Raw genomic sequence first — 19,918 nt, 5'->3', positions numbered from 1 at the left:
GAGGGTCGTGGGTGGGTCATTGTATCTCTGAAGTGCCAGGGAGGCCACGGAGGGCCCAGCATCCCTTAGACAGTGGAGGGCGAAGAGAGTGCTGGCCCTGGAGCATCATGAAACCCTTTGCCTCAGTTTCAGGCCCCGAGAAGATGAGGAAGGCCAAGAGGGTCAGGACTCCATGTCTAGAGCCAAGGCCAACTGGCTGCGAGCCTTCAACAAAGTGCGGCTGCAGCTGCAGGAGGTGAGTGGCAGCAGTAGCCTGGCCACGCCCACGCCTCATCCACACCCACGACCAGGCTGGCCACGCCCGTTTCCCCACTCCTTCCAAGCCCCAATCTACTACTGTGGTCCTTTCCCTGGCCCTGCCCACGCAAGCCCATGCCACCCACTTCCCCCTTCCTTAGCCCCACCCACGCCTGCCCTGGCTCCAGCCCCACCATTCCCAGCTCAGCCCCTGCCCAATCTGACTCCTCCCTGGCCCTACCCATGCCTACCTACTCTCTGGTTCAACCTGCTGCCTCCACCAAGCCCCAGTCCAACTTCCCCAGGGTAGCCCTGGATTTCTAAGTGGGGAAGAAGGAGAGGTGAAGTAGAACCTGGAGCTGAAATTAAGCTGAGAGCATGGCTATGGCCAAGTTCAGGGGCCAGGTTCACGGACGGGGATACAAGCCAGAGATAGGAATGGACATCAGGGTTAGGGCAGCAGCCAAACATTAGTGTTCAGGGTTAGACTTGGTGTTAGGGGAAGAGGTCAGTGCTTGGGGTCATACTGGGTGTCAGTGTTGGGATTAGGGAAAGGTCTGAAGTCTGATCAGTATTGGAAAAGGAATTAGATGAAAAATAGAATTAATGTCAAGGTCAGGATAACTGTTCTAATGGGCAGCAGGAATGAGGCCATTCATTCACTGCTTTATTCATTCAGCCTTCTCTGGGCTGGGGACAGAGCAGTGTTGTTATCCAGAGCGACCTCCCAAACTGGGGTGAGGCTGGCAGGAGGAAGAGATCCTAAACAGACTCCCAAAGTCTCAGACCATCAATTATCAGAGCTACAAAAGTTTCAAGTCAAATTTCTTATCAGTTGTGCAATAGAATTTTCTTTTACTATACACTCCCATGGCTCTAGATTCAAAGAGTAGCAAAGAATATGCTGTGAAAAGGCTATTGACTAACTTTCCCTAAGTCAACAAATGAAATGAAAAAATGCAGCAGCTACCCTTGTAATGAAACTAATAATATGACAAGAAAAAATAAACATGAGTGGGACCTCTGGGTTTCATAGAAGGGGCATAAAGCTAATCTGGCAATTAGGAAAACTCACGGAAGGAGATGATACTTAAAGTGAAGTGATATTCAAAGTACTTTAACAGTATTTCAGGAGAAAGTGCCAGACCATTCTCCCTGCCCTGCCCGTCGCCCCCTCTCCCTGACCCCATGATGCCACCCTTTAGTTGCATGGCGGGAGGTGTTGACTTTGGGTCTAGCTGAGACCTAAATGATAGATGGAGGCTGGTTGAGAATGAAGATGGGAAAGCATACAGAGAGGTAGTGCAGCTTGTACAAAGGCCCTGGGGCATGAGATCAAATAATCAGGTGACATAATCAAATGACAGGCTCTTATGAATGTTGAGCCAGCTTCTAAGAATTCCAGGACTATAGAGCATGAGCTGTTGCTTGAGATGATGCTCAAAAAACCCTCCATTTTCACAGACAAGGGGACTAAAGTTCACTGCAGTTGGTGGCAGAGAGTATCTCCTTTCTTCTCATTTTACAGATGGATAAACTGAGGCCCAGAAAAAGTCAGTGAGCTCCCTAAGGATACACAGTGAGGACTAGGACCCAGGCTTTGTGACTCCCAGCGCAAAGGGGAGACGGTTGTGGGTGTGGTACCTGTGCTGCCCTGGGAAGGGGCAACCACACCGACTCTATCTATCTGTCCTGCAGGCCCGGGGAGAAGGAGAAATGTCCAAGTCCCTGTGGTTCAAAGGCGGGTGAGTAATGGATCTTGGTGGGGAGAAAGAGGAAGTTTTGAATCCAGAGCCTGAGGCTGGTTTGCACCATAGCCTCAGCCCAACCAGAGCAGGGAGAGATTCCATTTAGACAGGAGACAGATTGAGCATGAGTGAAATAATGTAGCCACTGTCATAAGACACTCAAGTCCAGCATGAGCCAAAGACAGTAACACATCAAATCCTCACAATGAACCCATGGGGGGCCCACTACCCCTATTTTACAGACGAGAAAACTGAGTCCAGAAAGGTCTTGCCCAAGCCACTCATATAATTCAAGACCATTTCCCCCTAGACAAAATGTAAGGTAAAGAAGAAATCCACTTCCTGCATGATACAGCTGCAACCTTGGAGTGAATTTTTTGCTTCAATTCTGCATTTCTCAGATTTTTGCTACAGTTGCTGGCTGTTTGATGACACTAGTTGTTCTTACATGGAACATTTTTCATGTCTAGTTTCTTAAGTTACTGATTTTCCAGGGTGCTTTTTCAGCATTTGTGCATTCCAGCACAATTCAACCCTTAATGCCTGGGGAGATTAAGTGTGGTTAGAGGATGTGAAAGATGTTTGTAAATTACACTAATATTTTAAATGGCAGCTGGAGGGTTACTACTTTCCCTTGTACAGACTTTGAAGCTGTGACTCCCAGGTGGGCAAGTGTCCCAGGTGGGGAGCCCTGGAAGCAGGGTCTGAAAGTGGGGCTCCTGTGTGCATGATTTATGCAGGAAGCGCTCTCAAGAGTGCTTCCCTCACAGGCAGGGCCAGGCAGGGGAAGCAGCCAAGCAGAGACAGAGTTCAGACGTCTCCAAGCCTCTGTCTGATCCTTCAGGGAGTGCTGGTACCTGAATAGCACCCCAGGGCTTGTCCTGGTGTCATTGGCCGCAGGCATCACTCTCATTGGCCAGTGGGAACATTCAGGAGAGTAACCACACCTGAATTGTCTCCGGGATTAGTCTCTCAGAAAAGTGAATTTGGACTTGCCGCCAGGCATCTGCCACAGCCCTCATTCCAATTCACCAGCTATGCCAAAGCAGCAGAGAGGAAATAGCACACATATCATTTCCTGTTTCCTCCTTCCCATGGGCTTTGAAGTCCCTTCTTCCAGGATAGACTTTAAATATGCACATATATTTCCAATTTTGAGCATAAAGTTTTCATTGATTTCTTAAATATATTTTTATTTAGATTTGCCTTAATTCGAATTTTCATTAAATGTGGGCAACTGCATCTCCCCATTCCTCAGACCAGGAAGTTGAGGCCCAGTGTCTTTGTTTCTTAGGGCTGCCGTAACAAACTGCCACGAACGGGGCCCTTAAAGCAACAGCATTCATCCTCTTGTGGTTCTTGGAGGCCAGAATTCCAAAACCAGCGTTGGCAAGGGTCATACTGACATCTGTAGGGGAGAATCCTTGCTTTTCTAGCTTCTGGTAGTTAGTTGTTGGAAGTCCCTGGTATTCCTTGGGTGGTAAACGAGTCACTCCAGTCTCTGCCCCTGTTATCACACCACCGTCTCCTCCTCGTGTGTCTCTCTTCTTATAAAGATACCACTTACATTGAATTAGGAATGAATCCTACTCCAGTATGATCTTGCCTTAACTAATTACTCCTGCAATGACTCTGTTTCCAAAGAAGGTTCCATTCTGAGATACTGGGGGTTAGGTCTTCAATGTATCTTTTGAGGAGACATAATTCAACCCTTAGTATCTGGGGAGATCAGGTATCCTCCCCAGGGCTAAGATAATGTCTGTTGAAGGAAGGGGGACTTCCCTGGGCCCTTGACATTCCTGGATGTCTTGCAGCCCTGGCGGTGGTCTCATCATCATTGATAGCATGCCGGACATCCGCAAGAGGAAGCCGATCCCACTTGTGAGCGACCTGGTGAGCGCCTGTGCCCTCCCCTCCCCCAACAGAGCAGCCCTGCCTCAGGCAGTGCTCAACCTGTACAACTGCCCATGGCAGACCTGGGGCTAGGGGCTGGCCAGGCATTCTCTGAGACTAATGTGATCTGATTTCTATTCTGCGTGCTGCCTGGACACTTCAGGCCATGGTGAGTGACGGTGACCCAGGCCCTTGAATATCCTCCCCAGGCCCCCACCCCGCACTGGGATCTTCCAGCTGGCCCCCAGCACATGGGTTCTGGGGAGGGAGCCTTGCCATGTACTACATACAGTTCACTGGTGGGAAGAAAGCAGGTGACTCCCCACTTTGGTTCATGCTGTGGCTGGTGGTTTTGTTCTGTGGCTGGTGACCACGGCCAAGTGTAGTTCCCTAGTCTGGTCCATTGTGGTGAGGGATGGCTGAGTCAGAGATGTGGAGCTGCTCCCCTTCCAGGGTCTCTTCTAACCTGGAGCTTCTGTTACTTCCCAATTTTTTTTTTTTTTTTTTGCCATTTTTGCTCTCACTGCTGTGACCTGTTTCCTGTTTGTGGCTGTGACCTGAATCGGTGGTTGGTGGCCTCAAACCGTGGATTCTGCCTGCGGTGATAACCCTGGGTGTCAATGGACCCTTCTGACTCCCTCGGTGACTTCCCTGTTTCCAGTCCCTTGTCCAGTCCAGAAAAGCAGGCATCACCTCCGCCTTGGCATCCAGCACTTTGAACAACGAAGAGCTGGTACGTGGGGCTCTTTTCCCCAGATTGGAGGGTGGACTGGGCTGGAGGCTCCTGGAGGAAAGGAAGTGGGGTGTGGCAGAGACAGGCACTCCTCACTTTACAGAATTCGACAACACAGCAGCATAGTCTATACACAGAAACCGTGGATTCCTACAGTGTGGAGGTAGGGAGGGACGGGGACTTTACCGTACTCAGCAAGCCGAGGAGGTGGAAGGCGGAGAGGGAGAGGGAAGAAGCCAGTGCCCCCAGGTTAGGGCTCTATGTCACATGCCCTGCTTCCCCCGCAGAAAAATCACGTTTACAAGAAGACCCTGCAAGCCTTAATCTACCCCATCTCGTGCACGACGCCACACAACTTCGAGGTGTGGACGGCTACCACACCCACCTATTGCTACGAGTGTGAGGGACTGCTGTGGGGCATCGCGCGGCAGGGCATGCGCTGTACCGAGTGCGGTGTCAAGTGCCACGAGAAGTGCCAGGACCTGCTCAATGCAGACTGTCTGCAGCGTGAGTGCTGGACGCTGGCGGGAGCGGAGCGGAAACCAAGGGGAGGGACTGTTAATGATAGGGGCGGGGCTCTGACGAGTGGCGGGGCGGGGCGGAGCTATGCTGCTGGACAGTGTTGGGGGGTATTGGGAAGGGAGAAGTGCAGGAGGTCCTAGAGGGGTGGGGCAGGACTCAGGGAGGAGCTAAACGGTACACTAAGGAAGGATGCGCGTGCGTGCTCGGTTGTGTCCGACTCTCTGTGACCCCACGAACTGCAGCCCGCCAGGCTCCTCTGCCCATGAAGATTCTCCAGGCAAGAATACTGGAGTAGGCTGCCATGCCCTTCTCCACGTTTGGTAGGAGGGTTCTTTACTACTAGCGCCACCTGGGAAGCGAATAAACTGTACAAGGGGTGGGCTTAATGGGAGGTAGAGGTTTTTTCACGGAGAAAAATGGATTATGGTTAGGGTTAACTCAAAGGACAGAGAGGACTCAAGTTGGGCAGAAGAGTAAGAGAAGGGGGGGTACTGGGCGAGGGCTGGGGTCAGAGCAGGAGGGGACTCCCGCGGAGAGGAGGGGCTAAGACAGAGGGTGGGAACTTTAGAGGGAAAGGCCTGTTTGGGGGAGAATTCAGAGAGCTGGTAGGAGCTCTGGTATCTCTTGAGCGCTTCCCAAGTAGCTCAGTGGTAAAAGAAATCTGCCTGCCAATGCAGGAGACTGGGGTTCGATCCCTGTGTCTGGAAGATCCGCTGGAGAAGGAAAACGTGGATTGCCACCCACTCCAGTATTCTTGCCTGGGAAATCCCATGGACAGAGGAGCCTGGCGGACTACAGTTCATAGGGTCTCAAAGAGTCGGACACAACTGAGCACGCACTCTAGCTTGGGGGCAGTGACTCACCTGAACCCCGTATCCGTGACAAGGGACGAGGAAGCCCTGGAATGAGAATCAGGGCTGTCGCTTCTGGGAGGGGGTGCACTGTGTAAGATGACGCCTGTCTGCGTCCATCCTCAGGGGCGGCGGAGAAGAGCTCCAAGCACGGGGCGGAGGACCGGACGCAGAACATCATCATGGTGCTCAAGGACCGCATGAAGATCCGGGAGCGCAACAAGCCCGAGATCTTCGAGCTCATCCAGGAGATCTTCGCGGTGACCAAGACTGCACACACGCAACAGATGAAGGCAGTCAAGCAGAGCGTGCTGGACGGAACATCCAAGTGGTCGGCCAAGATCAGCATCACTGGTGAGGCCTCGGAGTGGGGGAGGGGCTGCCACGGGGTTCCATCTTAGCCTCCTGCGGTCCCTCCCACGCTCCTTCCTTCCCTTTGCTACACATATCTGAGGGTTTCCCTGACTTTCTCATGGCTGTGTGTACGTGTTTGTGCCCACAGTTGGGCATATCTCCAAACGTGTGTGCATGAAACGGTTTCTAGGTGTATCTCGGTTGGTAGACGCTAGAACCAGACCTGAAGAAGAGATGAGGGCAAGCAGTTTATCTGGGAGGTGAACCCAGGAAGCACCCAGGAATACTGGGAAGTGACACCAGGAGGGAATAAGTCCTACAAACTGGCTCTAGTGGTAAAGAACCTGCCTGCCAATGCAGGAGACATAAGAGATGCAAGTTTGATTCCTGGGTCGGGAACACCCCCTAGAGGAGGGCATGACAACCCACTCCAGTATTCTTGCCTGGAGAATCCCATGGACAGAGGGGATGTAGGGCTACAGTCCTGGAGGTCTACAGTCCATAGAGTCGCAGAGTCAGACATGACAAGCGGTTTAGCATGCGCGCGGGGTGCCACCTAGCAAGCGATGTAGTGGATGCATGCAACCACTAGAGGGGCAGTATTGAGCTCCCAGACCTGAGAGGTCCTTCCCAGGGGCCGGGGCCTTGTGGTGTTTATCCGTTCCTCATCCTCCTTGGGATTTCCCGGGAAACAGATGACAAGATGAGGATTTCAGGGCAGATGGGTATCCGGGATGCTGTCCCAGAAAGTCCTAGTGGGAGATGGAGACTTGGGTGGAGTGGGAGATGCCAGCAGGAAGGATTTAAACAAGTAGTTAAGCAGGACTTCCAGATCCTCCCTCAATTTGGGAGCAGGGAGGTAAGAAGCTCAGAGGAGGATGCCAATCGGGTCATACTGTGGGCAACTGACGGCTCAATCCTTCTGGGGACTTTATGGGGGCTGTGTAGAGCATATGCCTGAGAGTGACCCGCCCCAGGGGTGACCATGGGGCACCTTCACCTTCACCGGGTGAGGTTTCCCCGGGTTGTTAAAGCGCGAGCACGTCGCGCATGCGCAGTGGGTATGCTTACGGCTCCTGTGGCCAGAGCAAAGCCCTCAGTCCTCGTCACAGGGGTTCCCTGCGGAGCCTGTGGGCGTGACTGTTCTTGGCCTGCCTACTCCTGGAGCCCACATTTATATTTGTTTTGTGTGTCTTCCAGTGGTCTGTGCCCAGGGGTTGCAGGCAAAGGACAAGACGGGATCCAGTGACCCCTATGTCACCGTCCAGGTTGGGAAGACCAAGAAACGGACAAAAACCATCTATGGAAACCTGAACCCCGTGTGGGAGGAGAACTTTCACTTGTAAGTGTCTGGCTGGGGCCCCCCATACGGAGCTTCCTATGGGGGCAGCTGAAGGCGGCGGGGATGGAGGGGGGCAGCTTCAAGAATCCTGCCCTGACCTCCTCCTCCCCTCTGCAGTGAATGCCACAACTCCTCAGACCGAATCAAGGTGCGCGTCTGGGATGAGGACGACGATATCAAATCTCGCGTGAAGCAGCGGTTCAAAAGGGAATCCGATGACTTCCTGGGTCAGACGATCATCGAGGTGCGGACACTCAGTGGCGAGATGGACGTGTGGTACAACCTGGGTGAGCAAGGGTGGGGTTCGGTGGGGGGCAGGGTAGGGGGAGTCCCAGCCGAAGTGGGGAGCCTGGCTGGAGGGAAGAGACAGTGTCCGGAGGAGTTAGTCTAGGAGCCCAGTCTAATGAAGGGGGCAGGGTCAGTGGGGCCCCATCTGATGAGGAAGGCAGAGTCTGTGAGCCCAGTCTGATAGGAGCAGGAAGCCCCCAGGCTGAGAGGGTGAGCAGAACCTAGGCGTCTCTTAGTTCAGTTTGGGAGATTGAGGGAGGGGCAGAATCTCCATATCCCATTCTGATGCGGGAGGCACAAACAAGACCAGAGGATCCTAGTGCAAGGAGAGAGGCACAGAGCCAGGCATCTAAACTAAGAAGGGGAATTGAACTTTGAGAATCCAGCATAAGGGAAGAGGGAAGAGGTGGATTTGGGGATTCCTAATCTGAGAGCGGGAGCCATAAACCCAAGAACTCTAGGAAGATGAGTAGGATCTGTGAGCCCAAACCAAGGGCAGAGGAAGAACCCCAGTCTGAGAGGGGTGAGCAGAGTCTTGGAACTTCTTAGTTTGGTTAGAGGAAATCTAGATCTCCCATTCTGATGGGGGAGCCAGGAAGCAAGACCTGAAGACAGTAGTCTGAGGAAAGAGGCACAGATCCAGGAATCCTGTCTAAGAGGATAAGTAGATTCTGGGGAGCTTGATCTGATGAGGAAGACAGAGTCTGAGAGCTCAGCCTCAGGAAGAAGCAAGGCTCTGAGTATAAAGAAGGAGATGCAGACCAAGGCATTTAATCTGGGAGAGGAAGCAAGATCTGGGATCCTAGTTAGAAGGCAGACACAGGGCTTAAGAATTCTAGTCTAATGGGAGAGACACAAGTCTAGGGAGCCAATCTAAGGAGAAACTCCTAGGTCTCATCAAGGAGTCTGGGAGGCCTGTAGTTAGGCATATGTGAAAATAGCCCGGGGCTATAGTTCCGACACTGCCATCATTTCTGCTCTGCAGACAAGCGGACTGACAAATCTGCTGTGTCAGGTGCCATCCGGCTGCACATCAGTGTGGAGATCAAAGGTGAAGAGAAGGTGGCTCCATACCACGTCCAGTACACCTGTTTGCACGAGGTGAGGCCCGCTGCTCCACCTTGCCTTTGGAGTCCACCTTCATCCCCCACGTTCCCTCCACTCACCACTCCTACCTGCCCCAGCTGCTTCTTCCTCTTTCTGACCACACCACCCACACTCCTCTGGGCCTCTAAGACTGTCCCCCATGCCATTCTTTCTGCTCCGAAAACTCCTCCCCATCAATCAGGTTCCATCTTCAGGCCCCTCTCCTCTGGGAAGGGGAATGGACCCCCACCAGCAAACTCCAGGTCTTCCATCTGTCTCAGCCCTGAACACTCACAGTTAGGTTCTTTGTGCCAAGGTTTGTCTCTTCTAACTGCCTGGGGGTTCCTGGAGAGAACTCAGTTTGTTGATTGAATGGATGAAGGAGTGCTGAGTGGATAAAAAGTGCGTGAAAAGATGAAAGGATGGGTGGATGGATGTGTGGTTGAATTGTTGGAAGTACAGATGAATTGAATTGGTGAATTGGAAACAGTTGGATAGATAGATGGGTGAGTAGATGGATGGACAGATGGATGATGGATGGAAAGATGGATGGATAAATAAATTGATGGGTGGATAGATAGGATAGATGGTTGAATGGGTTGATAAATTATTAAATGGAGAGATTAAGCTGAATGGGTAGTTAGATGGGATAGAAGGATGTGTGGTTGAATTAGTTAGAGGAAAGTTTGAGTATAGAGGTGAATTTGGGGGTTGTTGGAATGGTGGGTAGGTAGGTGAGTGGATAGACAAATGGATGGAAGGAAGGGTGGGTGGATGGATGTGTGGTTCAACTACTGGAAGTATAGGTGTGTGGATGGGAGAGTTTTGAGGTAGGTGGGTGGATGTGTGGGTGCACAGACAGGTGAGTGATAGATGGGTGGATTGCTGGTTGATGGGTAGAAGGATGAATTATAGATGGACAGTGAAGTTGTGGGTAAACGTATGGGATGGATGGATGTGCGGTTGAATTATTGAAAGAGTGAATACGTGAACAGGTGGGTTTTGGGGTTGTTGTATTGATGGGTAAATGAATAGATGGATAGCGAGATGGATGGGTGGGTAGGTGGCTGGATGGCCAGACGTACAGATGGATGGGTGTGTAGTTGAACTGTTGGAAGGATGGATGAGGGATAACTGAAATTTGGGGTAGTTGGATGGATGGGTGGGTGGTGGATGAATGAATTAGTGAGTAAACAGATCAGTGAATGAGGTAAGTTGCCCTCTACCTGGGATCCCTGACCCTTTGTGTCCCCTTATACTCTCGATGACACCTTCTCCCTTGTGGTGGCAGAACCTGTTCCACTTCGTGACAGACGTGCAGAACAATGGGGTCGTGAAGATCCCAGATGCCAAGGGTGATGACGCCTGGAAAGTTTACTATGATGAGACAGCCCAGGAGATTGTAGATGAATTTGCCATGCGCTACGGCGTCGAGTCCATCTACCAAGCCATGACGTAAGGCTGCAGACTGAGGTGGACGTGAGGTGCAGGAAGCGTGGCGGGGTGGAGGGATGGTTACTAAGAGGCCACTGGCAGGTCTGGGGTGGAAGGGGCTCTTGGGAAGGGAGGGAAATCCAGGGAGAAGATGAGTGTGGTCGGGGTTCTGTAATTTTCCTGGAGGCTAGGGAAGTGTCATTGGTGGGAACCTGAGTGACAAGGATGAGAGCTGGAGATGGAGGCAGAGATAGGGCAGTTCAGAGAAGAGACAGAAACTCAGGGCAGAATCAAGCAGAGGGTAAGGGGATGGTTTGCGAGGTTGGGGGCTGTCTTGGAGGCATTCTGGGGTCTGGACACCAGGCCCAGTGCTTCCCATTCCCTCCTACCAGCCACTTTGCCTGCCTCTCGTCCAAGTACATGTGTCCTGGGGTGCCTGCCGTCATGAGCACCCTGCTTGCCAACATCAACGCCTATTATGCTCACACCACCGCCTCCACCAACGTGTCTGCCTCTGACCGCTTCGCCGCCTCCAACTTTGGGGTCAGTTCCAGGAGCCTAGAGATAAGGGAGAGCTTGACCCTGTGCTGGTCAGACCTCATGTGACTCCCAGATCCCCAGTCTGGACCTCACTTGCTGTGTGACTTTGCACCATTCAGTTCCCCTCTCTGAGCCTAAATTTGCCCCTGTGTTGAATGGAAATGGATGTTATGAGGGGTCAGTTCAACAGTGGATGGGGTGTTTGAGTATATAGCAACCTCTTAGCCAATATGTCAGCCAACTTTGGCTGGTGCGCTTGATCCCCAAGTCCCTGCTTTTGCCCAACCTCTTCCTCCACCTCTGCCTCCTCAGAAAGAGCGCTTTGTGAAGCTCCTGGACCAGCTGCATAACTCCCTGCGGATAGACCTCTCCATGTATCGGGTGAGAAGTGCACGTATGACGATTCACTCAGCACATGCATGTGTGTGCCTGGAGGAGACTGCTGCCAGCAAGCATGCATATCGGAGGGCCCATCTTAACATGTGGAATGTGTTCCTCCAACACATGTGCACATTTGTGGGCAGCACCTGCTCAGCACATTTAGTACATCCAAGAAGATACCCCCAGATACTTCAAGATGTTCTCAATTGCCCCTAACACACCTCTTGAAACTTGGAGGCTCTTGTGTCTCCCCTAAAACATGATCTCCCATTAACCCCTAGCCTTCTTCCGTAACTCCACCTCCCTTCCATAGAATAACTTCCCAGCCAGCAGCCCAGAGAGACTCCAAGACCTCAAATCCACTGTGGACCTTCTCACCAGCATCACCTTCTTTCGGATGAAGGTAGGTAAGGGGACCTAGTTCCATTAGCTCTCCGAGAAGGATACTCCAGGACTGTTAGGTCCTAAACAAGTAACATTTCATCTGGAAAGCAGGGCCCTTTCTCAGTGACCCTGTGCTTCCATATTGCTACATCATTTCCTTAAACATAGATCCACCTGTAGCCACTTTCTAGGTACCTCCTGTCCCAATTTTGCACAACCATACCCTTCTCCCTTCCTCCTCCCTCCAGGTACAAGAACTCCAGAGCCCACCCCGAGCCAGCCAGGTGGTGAAGGACTGTGTGAAAGCCTGCCTCAACTCTACTTATGAGTACATCTTCAACAATTGTCATGAACTCTATAGTCGAGAGTACCAGACTGACCCGGTGAGAACCCCAGATGAGGCAGAGGGGACCAGGGGGCTCCAACTAGACCCTGGTCTGAGTCTCACTTCCCAAGTGATTTAACTCTTCTCAACCTCCGTATCTTCCCCTGTAAAATGGAGTCATAAACCCACACCTCAGGACTGAGGAGGAAATTCAATGAGATGCAAGCTTTAGATAAAGTATAGTTAAGTACTTAGCATCTGGTACACAGTAGGAGCTCAATCAGTTTGGTTTTAGGGGCTTCCCAGGTAGCTCAGTGGTAAAGAATCTGCCTGCCAATTCAGGAGCCGCAGGAGTCAAAAGTTCAAACCCTGGGTTGGGAAGATCCCCTGGAGGAGGAAATGGCAAACCACTCCAGTATTCTTACCTGGGAAATCCCATGGACAGAGGAGCCTGGCAGGCTACAGTCTGTGGGATCACAAAGAACCAGATATGACTGAAGTGTCTGAGCACAAACTTAGTTGAGTCTGGCATAGTACAATGTGCCTGCAATAGAGTACCTGTTCAATAAATGTTGAGTTGAATTGAATTTCTTCAGTTCAGTCTTGAACTCAATTTATTTGAGTATTTATTTATCTATTTGAGATCTTTCAACACATTGATTACACATATAATATCCCAGGATTGTCAATGAGGTTTCAAGGAGTTTATAGTCTATTGGGGGGAAAGTGTATAAATTGGAAATTTACAACCGGAGTTATTAGCATTGGGATGGAGAAATCACAAGAGGCTGTGGGAGCTGAGCCCTTCCATCAGCTTGGGCTTCTGATACGAGATAACACAGACGCTGAATTCCGCTCAATTTTCTTTTATTCCGTTCATTTACATTCAGATGACTTGAGTTGAAATCAAGTAGCTCTTAACTGGGTTGGGATGAAGTAGATTAAACTGGATTTGGTTTAGTTCAATTATTAATATAATAATCAGTTTAGGTCTGTTTATTTCTATTCACTTGACTTAAGTTAAAATTGCTCTAGGCTAATCAGGTGAGCATCACCAAGTTGGACTGAGTTGAGTAAAAATTTATTCATTTCCAGTTAGTTTTATTTGAAATTGTTCTTGACTGGGTTGAATTGGCTTGAGTTAGGATGAGCTTGGCTGTTGGATTAGGTATAGTTGAGTTCAGTTGAGTCGGACTTATTTCAGTTGAGTTTATCTACCAATATTTTCTCGTTTCCATTGATTGACCAAAGTTGGATTGAGTTGGCCTGAGTATGTTAGGCTAAGCAGGTGAAGTTGGATTGGGTTGACTTGGGTTGAATTGAATTAGATTACTTTAGGTTGGATTGAGTTCAAGTTGGTATATTTCCATTATTTTGATTTAGATTGATGTTGATCTTGGGCACATTGGTTAGGTTCAATCCAATTGGATTCATCTGAGTTTAATTCAATCCTGTTAAGTTTAATTCTATTCATTCAGTGTAACTGGCCCTGTTCCACTGAATTAACTCTGAGAAGTGCCATCTGTTAACCTAAGTAGTCCTGATTTGCATTTATTTCGATTCTGTTTGGTTTAGTGGGCTTGAGTTTGTTCAACTAAATTCAGTTCCACTTATTCTTATGAGTCTAATTAAGCTTCGTGAGCTGTGTGGACATGAGCTCTCTTGAGGCCTGTTTTGTTGTTGCTGTTCAGTCGCTAAGTCGTGTTTGACTCTTTTTGACTCCATGGACTGCTGCATGCCAGGCTTCCCCGTCCTCCACTGTCTTCCAGAGTTTGCTCAAACTCATGTCCATTGAGGCCAGTTTACATGAGTTTAATTCCTTTTTCAAGAAGACCTCCCACCTGAATCATACACATGTTAGTTGGGCCCTTCCTCCCTAACCTCCTGCCCCTCAATAATGAACTGTCTGAGCTCCCTACCCCTGAACCCTTTGTGACCAACATCCCCACTGTTCTTTCCAGGCCAAGAAGGGGGAAGTTCCCCCAGAGGAACAAGGCCCCAGCATCAAGAACCTCGACTTCTGGTCCAAGCTGATCACTCTCATAGTGTCCATCATTGAGGAAGACAAAAATTCGTACACTCCCTGCCTCAACCAGTGAGTTCTGTGTCTGTGTAATTAATTATCTGGAGGTCGTCATGAATGTGTGTCACAATTTTGTGTCTTGTGTGTAAAGGCAACCCTATCTAATTATATACGAAATGTGTATATGGGGGCAGCTGTGCACGTGGTTGTGCATGGATGAAATACAGCATAATTTGCAAACAGAATTGTGCATATATACACAACCACTGGTCTAGTCAGACATGTATTTTCTATGTGTTGATGTGTGTAACAGTGTGTACATATATATATATAATTTTATGTGTCTGTAGGTTCATAAATAACAATAGTGTTGCTCGAGGATTCCCTGTGTGTTAGATACTCTGCTAAATCTTTTGCATGTACATTGCATTATCTCTTACATGTGTGAATGTAATTTTCTGTATCGTTGAGGTCTGTGGGTTTAATTGTTATTTGTGTACAGTTGTGTACTTTAATATGTGATGTGAATTGGGTAATTATGTATGAATGTGCGCACAGTTTTGGTTTGTGGCTTTACATGTCTGTAGAATTTTCATCTGTGTTAACTGAGTGAGCTATTGTGTTTTCTTGCTCCCTGAGGTGAATGCTAGAAGGGCTCCTGACTCTGGAGTGCCAGCATCTCTTGGTTACTTAAATATTAAGTTAAGATCAGGGATTTTGGATGAATGGACCAAAGGGTGGACAGATGAAGGGATATATGGACAGGTGAATGGAGATGGATAGATGAATAGATGGATATATACACAGGTGGATGAATGGATGGGTGAATGAATAGATGGATGGACAGATGGCTGGATGGATAAACAGATGGATTAATAGGTGGATGGATGAATAGATTGGTGGACAGATGGTTGGGTGAGTAAAGGAATGGATGCAGGAATAGATGGGTGGTGAGATGGGAGGATCGGTGACTAGACAGATGGGTGGGTGAATGGATGGGTAGACAGATAGATGAGTGGGGTAACGAATGAATGGAGGGATGGGTAGGTGGAGGCTCAGAGAGAAGCAGACCTCAGTGCAGAGTCACTTAGCAAGTCAGTGGCTATGAATGAACTTGAATCCAGACCCCTTGCCTGTCCCACACTACCCTCTAGGACTGGGAAGGCCAAAGCAGCCGATCTGCTTCTGTCCGCCAAGGTTTCATACTTTATGACCTTCACTAGGTTTCCCCAGGAGTTGAACGTGGGTAAAATCAGCGCTGAAGTGATGTGGAATCTGTTTGCCCAGGATATGAAGTATGCAATGGAGGGTGAGTGACCCCAACCCCTACATCTCCCAGCCTGGAAACAGCGGTTAGCTGTGCCTCAGTGTCCCTACTAAGGTTGTGAGTTCCCCTGGTCCCTCATATTGGAGGTCAGACCTCAGTGATGGCCAGAGTGGGCACTGCCAAAGCAGAGAGAGGTAGACACCTCCGGCTAAGTTGCCCCCTTGCTTTCCCCACCAGAGCATGATAAGCATCGCCTGTGCAAGAGTGCCGACTACATGAACCTCCACTTCAAGGTCAAATGGCTCTACAATGAGTATGTGGCTGAGCTGCCTGCCTTTAAGGACCGAGTGCCTGAGTATCCTGCGTAAGTCCCCTGTCCTGAGCCCAAGCCAGAACTGTAGTGCTGACAGCTAGACTGAAGTCCCATATGGGAGAGTTGATGTCCTCAGAGTTCCCTGGGCATCAGACAGCTAGACTGAGGTCCCGGGCGGGAGAGTTGATGTCCTCAGAGTTCCCTGGGCATCAGACAGCTAGACTGAGGTCCCGGGCAGGAGAGTTGACCTCCTCAGAGCTTCCTGGGCATCAGGGGGCACAAGTGAGGTACAATCCCAGTGTTCTCCATTCTCAGCTTTTGAACTATGGACTTCTCTAGCCAGATAGTTAATGATCAGAAGATCCAGGAACCATGCTGAGCAGTCCCACTTGTTCTTTCTCCTTTAATCCTTTTGCCAATTCTATGAGATAGGAGTATTGTCATTTCTACTTTGTAGATTGAAAAATAGAGGATAAAATACTGAAGGATTTGCCCAAGATGATGTCCAATTAGTGACAGAGCCAGGATTTGAACTCGGGACGTCTGACTCTTGGGCTCTGTTGGAGAGTGGGATGGTCACCATTTACCAGGACCTACTGTGTGCTATATCAGGATCTCAGAGAATAAACCCACTTGCCCAAAGGCAGTTTATCCACCAGGATCCCACATGTCTGGGCCTTGCTCCGACAATGGTCATTCAGTCCATTTCAAGGTGAGGTAGGAGGGGAGCTGGGGAGTGGCCACCCAGGCCATAGGTGAGTCTGAGCAGAGGATTAGGGAGACAAGAGATGGTAGGGCCCCATCTTGGCTGTCCATTCCAGGTGGTTTGAGCCCTTTGTCATCCAGTGGCTGGACGAGAATGAGGAAGTGTCCCGAGATTTCTTGCATGGAGCCCTGGAGAGGGACAAGAAGGATGGGGTAAGAAAACTGATCCACCACCAAGCTTCCAGTCTGCCCGCAGTGGCCTCACTACTTCTGGGGTCCATTGAGATCCAATCTGGGGTCAAAACTGCCCTTGGGATGAGACCAGTCTCTGGAAAACATGTCCATCTTTGTCTTGTTCACAGTGTTGATGGGTCTTTTGTTCCTCTATCAAATGAATGAGAGTTTATCAAGCCTGACCCATCCCCCTGCATCCACCTCTGAGGCTTGGCTCTGAGTTCACCTTGCCCACTATCCATCTCACTGTCATCCCAGGGCATTCTGGTTCTCCCTGTAAAGCAGGAGGGTTGGACTGTGGGGACTATCTGGCTCTGACCTCTCTCCTCTCTCCATCCTCCATTCCAATGCAGTTCCAGCAGACTTCAGAGCATGCCCTGTTCTCCTGCTCTGTGGTGGATGTCTTCTCCCAGCTCAATCAGAGCTTTGAGATCATCAAGAAACTCGAGTGTCCTGACCCCCAGATTGTGGGGCACTACATGAGGCGCTTTGCCAAGGTTTGGGGGTGTGGATGGGGTCCAGGTGGGGGATGGAATAGGGTCAAAGTCGGGGTTGGTGTTGAGGTGGGATTGAGGTCAAGGTTGGGGTTGTTGATATCACTGGTGTTAAGGTAGGGGTTGATGCCAGTGTTGGGATTGGTCATGCCATAGACATTGGAGTTTGGGGTTGGGATTCGAGGTTGGAGGTTGGGTTGAGGTTAGGGTTGAGGTCATTGAGATTGGAGTTGAAGTTGGGATCAGGGTTTGGGTTGAGAGTTTGAGGTTGGGGTTAAGGTCAGGGTCATAGTTAAAGTTGGAGTTGAATTTGGACCTGGGGTCAGGGTTAGGGGTGAGATTGAGATTTGGGTTAGTTTTTGGGTTACTATTAGGACTGGGACTCAATCAGACATTGAGTTTGGAGTGAGTATTGGGATTTATATAGAATGTGAGCAGGTACTGAGGTGAGTTTGAAGGTTGGGGCCATTGACCTGGGGTTGAAGTTCAGCTGGATTGACTTTAACCTGGGGTAAAGTTGAGGATTGTAGATAGGAATTGGGATTCAATTTGGGACTGAGTTATGCTTATGCTTGGGGTTAGGTTAATATGACTGCTGGGTTGCTCTGAAGAGGAGCTATGTCTGTGTGAAACGATCATCTTCATTGGTGGTGTCTCCCCTTCGTCATGATGGACGTTCTGGGTGGAGAACTTGCCCAGCCCGGTGGTCCATCTTAGGTGCTGGTAGGGGTTCAGGTTCATCCCTGATCTCACTAACGGTTCTTGCTGGGCCCACCAAGCCCAGCCCCTTGTCTCACCCACCCTCTGTGTCCCCTCCAGACCATCAGTAATGTGCTCCTCCAGTATGCAGACATCATCTCCAAGGACTTCGCTTCCTACTGCTCCAAGGAGAAGGAGAAAGTGGTGACCTGCAGGGGTCCCTGTCCTCTTTCCCCCAAGCCCATTTTGTACCCCCAGAGCATCCTTCCCTGGGCTCTGATACCTGTGTCTGCATGTATGTCCAACTGTGTGTGCGTGTCTCTGTGTCTGGCTGTATGAGTCCAGGGGGATCTACAGGTGAGGGGACATGTCTTCAATGTGTCATCGTCTGGTTGTTGTGAATGAAGTCCTCAGGGAGTATGTATGTGAGCTTACAAAGTTTTGAGCCCATGTAGAAGAATACTGGTGTGTGACAGAAACGCCTCTTTCTGCTACTCCCAGAGGTCCAGCCCTTCTGGACTCACCAGGTCCAGCCTACCCAGAGGGGAAGTTCTCCTTCCCCCTCTTGATCTCTAGAGATCCCCCCAGGACTCCCAGGGACCTGATCCCAAATGCTGTCTTCCATGCTCAGATGACCTTATGGGACCCCAGCTTCCTCCAGACACAGACCTTGTAACCATCTGAGGTCCCTGGCAGTGGGAGGGTCAGGGAGGCCCTGGGGGGAGGCCCTGGGGAGAGGTCCTAAGCCCTGACTCCCTCCTCTTTTCCCATCTGCAGCCCTGCATCCTCATGAACAACACTCAGCAGCTGAGAGTTCAGCTGGAGAAGATGTTCGAAGCCATGGGAGGGAAGGAGGTGAGCCAGGGTCTGGGCAGGGTCACTATCATCCCCATGTCCCCACAGGCCCCAGAACTCATACCTGATGAATTCCAGCTCAGCGACTTCATCAGACCCAAGCAAGCAGCTTAACTGTCTGAGCCTCAGTTTCCTCTCTAGCTCCTTTCCCCTGAATTGGATGGGAAAATGCCCCATCCATGCGGATGCCCTATGAGCCTGACCTGATGTTCCTTCTCGCTCCTCAGCTGGATGCCGAGGCTAGTGACATCTTGAAGGAGCTACAGGTGAAACTCAACAACGTCTTGGATGAGCTCAGCCGGGTGTTTGCTACCAGGTGGGGGCATCTCCAGAGCTGGGAGCAGAAGGGAGGGGACAGCCCCCAGCCTGGGGCATCTGGAGACTCAGCAGATGTAGTGGCGAAGACCTCAGGCCCTTAGGAGCTATACAAAGCTGAGTTCAAGCCTAGATTCCCTGCTTACTACTGTGTGGCCTTGGGTGAGTTGTTTAACTTCTCTGAATGTTAGTTTAACCATCTATAAAGTGGGGATGATGATAACAATGTGAAAGTGTTGATCACTCAGTCGTGTTCGACTCTTTGTGACCCCATGGACTGTAGCCCACCAGGCTCCTCTGTCCACGGAATTCTCCAGGCAGGAATACTGGAGTGGGTTGCCATTCCCTTCGCTAGGGGCTCTTCCTCACCAAGAGATTGAACTCAGGTCTCCTGAGTTGCCAGCAGATTCTTTACTGTCTGAGCCACCAGGGAAGCTCAGATGGTAAAGATGATTAACAGTAGTACCTGAGTAGGACCATGTGATGAAATAGACAACCCAAGTAAATATCTTAGCCTGATGCCCAATTCTGCTATTAAACCCCACTCCTGTTATATGCCATGGCTCTCTGATGCTGGTGATAAAAGGTCCACAGATCAGCCTCATCCTGCCCTTCTTCCAGAGGCCAGGAAAGTCTAATCTGAGGTCCTCCTCTCTGTGTCCCCAGCTTCCAGCCGCACATTGAAGACTGTGTCAAGCAGATGGGTGACATCCTCAGCCAGGTGAAAGGCACAGGCAATGTACCAGCCAGTGCCTGCAGCAGTGTGGCCCAGGATGCTGACAATGTGCTACAACCCATCATGGACCTGCTGGATAGCAAGTGAGCCAGGCTGGGTGGCCAGGGTCCACAAGGGAGGGCTCCTTGGGTGGGGCCTCAGTAACCTTGGGGCTGGCCT

At 50.4% G+C, this 19,918-nt stretch overlaps 1 protein-coding gene across 1 annotated transcript in view; it reads left to right on the top strand.

Moving 5' to 3' along the window:
- UNC13A (unc-13 homolog A) overlaps positions 1-19,918 on the top strand; it is a 75,534-nt gene that overhangs the window by 36,208 nt on the left and 19,408 nt on the right. The window contains exons 13-36 of the mRNA XM_070374703.1: positions 127-235; positions 1,936-1,982; positions 3,800-3,878; positions 4,042-4,047; positions 4,540-4,611; positions 4,899-5,118; positions 6,111-6,338; positions 7,539-7,680; positions 7,798-7,967; positions 8,954-9,069; positions 10,346-10,509; positions 10,881-11,031; positions 11,341-11,409; positions 11,723-11,812; positions 12,042-12,176; positions 14,080-14,213; positions 15,365-15,450; positions 15,646-15,772; positions 16,543-16,639; positions 17,014-17,157; positions 17,974-18,057; positions 18,631-18,708; positions 18,936-19,024; positions 19,690-19,842. Coding sequence (XP_070230804.1) covers positions 127-235; positions 1,936-1,982; positions 3,800-3,878; positions 4,042-4,047; positions 4,540-4,611; positions 4,899-5,118; positions 6,111-6,338; positions 7,539-7,680; positions 7,798-7,967; positions 8,954-9,069; positions 10,346-10,509; positions 10,881-11,031; positions 11,341-11,409; positions 11,723-11,812; positions 12,042-12,176; positions 14,080-14,213; positions 15,365-15,450; positions 15,646-15,772; positions 16,543-16,639; positions 17,014-17,157; positions 17,974-18,057; positions 18,631-18,708; positions 18,936-19,024; positions 19,690-19,842 — 2,790 coding nt within the window. The remainder of the gene's footprint in view (positions 1-126; positions 236-1,935; positions 1,983-3,799; positions 3,879-4,041; positions 4,048-4,539; positions 4,612-4,898; positions 5,119-6,110; positions 6,339-7,538; positions 7,681-7,797; positions 7,968-8,953; positions 9,070-10,345; positions 10,510-10,880; positions 11,032-11,340; positions 11,410-11,722; positions 11,813-12,041; positions 12,177-14,079; positions 14,214-15,364; positions 15,451-15,645; positions 15,773-16,542; positions 16,640-17,013; positions 17,158-17,973; positions 18,058-18,630; positions 18,709-18,935; positions 19,025-19,689; positions 19,843-19,918) is intronic.

Source organism: Bos mutus, chromosome 7, assembly GCF_027580195.1.
Source record: "Bos mutus isolate GX-2022 chromosome 7, NWIPB_WYAK_1.1, whole genome shotgun sequence".
NCBI classification, from domain to species: Eukaryota; Metazoa; Chordata; class Mammalia; order Artiodactyla; family Bovidae; genus Bos; species Bos mutus.
The sequence above is the reverse complement of the archived record's forward strand: the minus strand, read 5'-3'. Positions and strand labels throughout refer to the sequence as shown.